Source organism: Corylus avellana, chromosome 8 (genome assembly GCF_965113065.1).
Source record: "Corylus avellana chromosome 8, dhCorAvel1.hap1.2, whole genome shotgun sequence".
Classification (NCBI taxonomy): Eukaryota; Viridiplantae; Streptophyta; class Magnoliopsida; order Fagales; family Betulaceae; genus Corylus; species Corylus avellana.
Window position 1 is genome coordinate 16,733,510 of NC_142497.1, and position 2,753 is coordinate 16,736,262.

At 40.4% G+C, this 2,753-nt stretch overlaps 1 protein-coding gene across 1 annotated transcript; it reads right to left on the minus strand.

Moving 5' to 3' along the window:
• Positions 1-218: 218 nt before the first annotated feature.
• Positions 219-2,229, minus strand: LOC132181850 (uncharacterized). Its single transcript, XM_088518791.1, has 5 exons — positions 1,935-2,229; positions 1,503-1,808; positions 1,146-1,237; positions 542-1,014; positions 219-444 (listed from the first exon to the last, which is right to left on the minus strand). The coding sequence occupies exons 1-5, from the start codon at positions 2,227-2,229 to the stop codon at positions 219-221; spliced, it is 1,392 nt and encodes a 463-aa protein (XP_088374917.1).
• Between the last annotated feature and the right edge of the window lie 524 nt (positions 2,230-2,753).

Below are 2,753 nucleotides of genomic sequence, written 5' to 3' on the forward strand. Positions count from 1 at the left end.
CATCTGCAGTTCGCTTAATCTTGTACACCCACTTGACACCAATTGTTTTCTTCTTTGGTGGGAGTGTCAATAACTCCCATGTGTCATTCTTTTGAATAGCATGGATTTCTTCTTCCATTGCTGATCTCCAACAATCTTCTTCAATAGCTTCTTGAAAGGTTAAAGGCTCATGATCTACATAGAAACAAAAAAGATTTGTTTCTTCTTCTCCTGAACGTTCATAGACATCCTTGAGACTTCCTTGAAATTCCTCTGTTATTATTGTCGTCACTAGAAGATGAAGACCCACATGTAGGACTTTTGTGTATTGAAGAGGGTGAAATATGTTGAGGAGATGTTGGTGGGGCAGACGATGTCATAACTGGCGTTTGCTCTTCAGATTCATCTGAGACAGCATTTTCTTTGTTCGCCTCTTTACTGCTCCAATTCCATGCTTCTTCTTCACTGATGACAACATCTTTACTAATCACTACTTTATTTGTTAGTGGGTTATAGAGCTTGTATGCCTTTGACTCCTCACCGTAGCCAAAAAAAAATACACTTTTCACGTCGATCATCAAGTTTCCTTCTTTTTGCTTCAGGAACTTGAGCATATGCAACACACCCAAAAATTCGAAGGTGTGCAACACTAGGTTTGTATCCACTCCATGCTTCTTGAGCTGTCATGTTCTTGACACTCTTTGTTGGGCACCGGTTTAGCAAATACACTGAGCATGCTACAGCTTCCACGCACAATTGCTTTGGTAATCCTTTCTCTTTTAGCATGGATCTCATCATGTCAAGGATAGTGCAATTCTTCCTTTCCGCTATCCCATTTTGTTGTGGGGTATAGGTAGCAATGAGATGATGTCTGGTTCCTTTCTCTCTGCAAAAATCTTGAAATGCATTTGAGGTGTACTCACACCCTCGATCAGATCTAATGGCTACAAGCTTGCAATTACTCTCCGCTTCAGCGAGTGCCTTAAAGTTCTTGAAAAGATCTAAGGCTGAAGATTTCTCCTTGAGAAAATAAACCTATGATTTTCTACTGAAATCATCTATGAAGGTAATGAAGTACTTGTTACCTCCAGATGATATGGAATCCAATGGCCAACAAATATCAGTGTGCACCAACTGCAATAGTGCTTTCGCCCTCCATGCCATACCACTTGGAAAAGAGAGTCGAGACTGTTTACCAAGTATGCATCCTTCACAAACATGGTTTGCTGAATTAATTTGTGGTAGACCATGCACCATTCTGCCAGAGGATAATAGCTTTAGGCCATTAAAGTGAAGATGGCCAAAGTGTAAATGCCACCGCCATGACTATTTTTTAATGAGTCCAATGAGGCATTTCTCAATCTTCGAATTCAAGTTCAAAGGAAACATACGGTTCTTGGTCATTTGAACACGTGCAATGAGCCTTCCACTTGTGTCTCTTAGAGAGAGAACATTATTCTCGATGTGTACAATATATCCCTTTTAGAGAAGCTGGCCAATACTTAGGATATTGCTCTTTATACTTGGGATGTAGTAAACATTAGAGATGAATTCTTCCTTGCCCTTTTTATGGAAGATCCGAACTTTTCCTCTTCCTTCAACTGCAAGTTTTGAGGAATCTCCATGGCTCACGTTTCTGCAAACTCCTTCTTTGAGTTTAGCAAAAGTTTCTTTTCTTCCACAAATATGATTGCTTGCACCAAAGTCAAGGTACCAAACATCAAGTTGACCACTGGAATCATTGTGTGCCAATAAGAGAGTAGAATTCTTACTCTCACTGCTTGATGCTTCAGCAAGGTTGACATGGTCATCATTCTTGTACGAACATTCTTAGGCATAATGTTCGTATTTTCAACAGTTGTAACATTGGACATTCTGCTTTCGCCGGTCGGAGAAATTTCTCATTTCTTGAGATGCACCACAATCATTTGTATTACCACGTCCTCAACCTCTACCTCGACCACGGTAGTTGGCACCACCATGTCTTAGATTCCATTGTCCACGTCCTCCCTTTGGTTTGCCAAAATTTAATTTTGACTCCAAAGCTTGCTCAAGAGATGTGGAGCCTGCATTCTTCAGAATGCGTTGTTCATGAACTAAGAGAGATCCCAGCAGCTCCTCTGCACTTATAGTCTCCAAGTCTTTTAATTCTTCAATTGCCATCACCACGTGCTCAAATTTGGGTGTGAGGGATCGAAGTATCTTTTCTATGACACGAACATCTTCAAGTTTTTCCCCATTTCTCTTCATTTCATTCACGATTACAAGTAATCGTGCATAATAATCAGAGACATTTTCTCCTTTTATTCATACGGGCAGATTCACAAATTCAGCCCTTAATGATTGAAGGCAAATTCTCTTCACTCGATCAACACCTTTGAAAATTGTATTCAAGGTGTCCCATACTGCTTTGCTCGTTGACGCTTCAGCAACCTTCTCAAATGTTGAATCATCAAATCCTTGATAAAGGAGATACAACGCCTTCTTGTCCTTCTTTCTTTGGTCTTTGAGAGTGACTTTCTAATCTGCAATGTAGGTGGCTTCTTGCTCCAGAGTGGGCTCAACAAACCCAGCACTGACAATCTCCCAGAGATCTTGTGATCCAAACAACGCTTTGAATTGGATGCACCATTTCTCATAATTTTCCTTTTTCAACTGAGGAACTTGGATTTGCACCATATTGGAGGCCATGACTACAATGCTACGAATACACAAGCTCTGATACCAATTTGTTGGGAATAAGTTTACAAACCAATACCCAAATACACGGACAC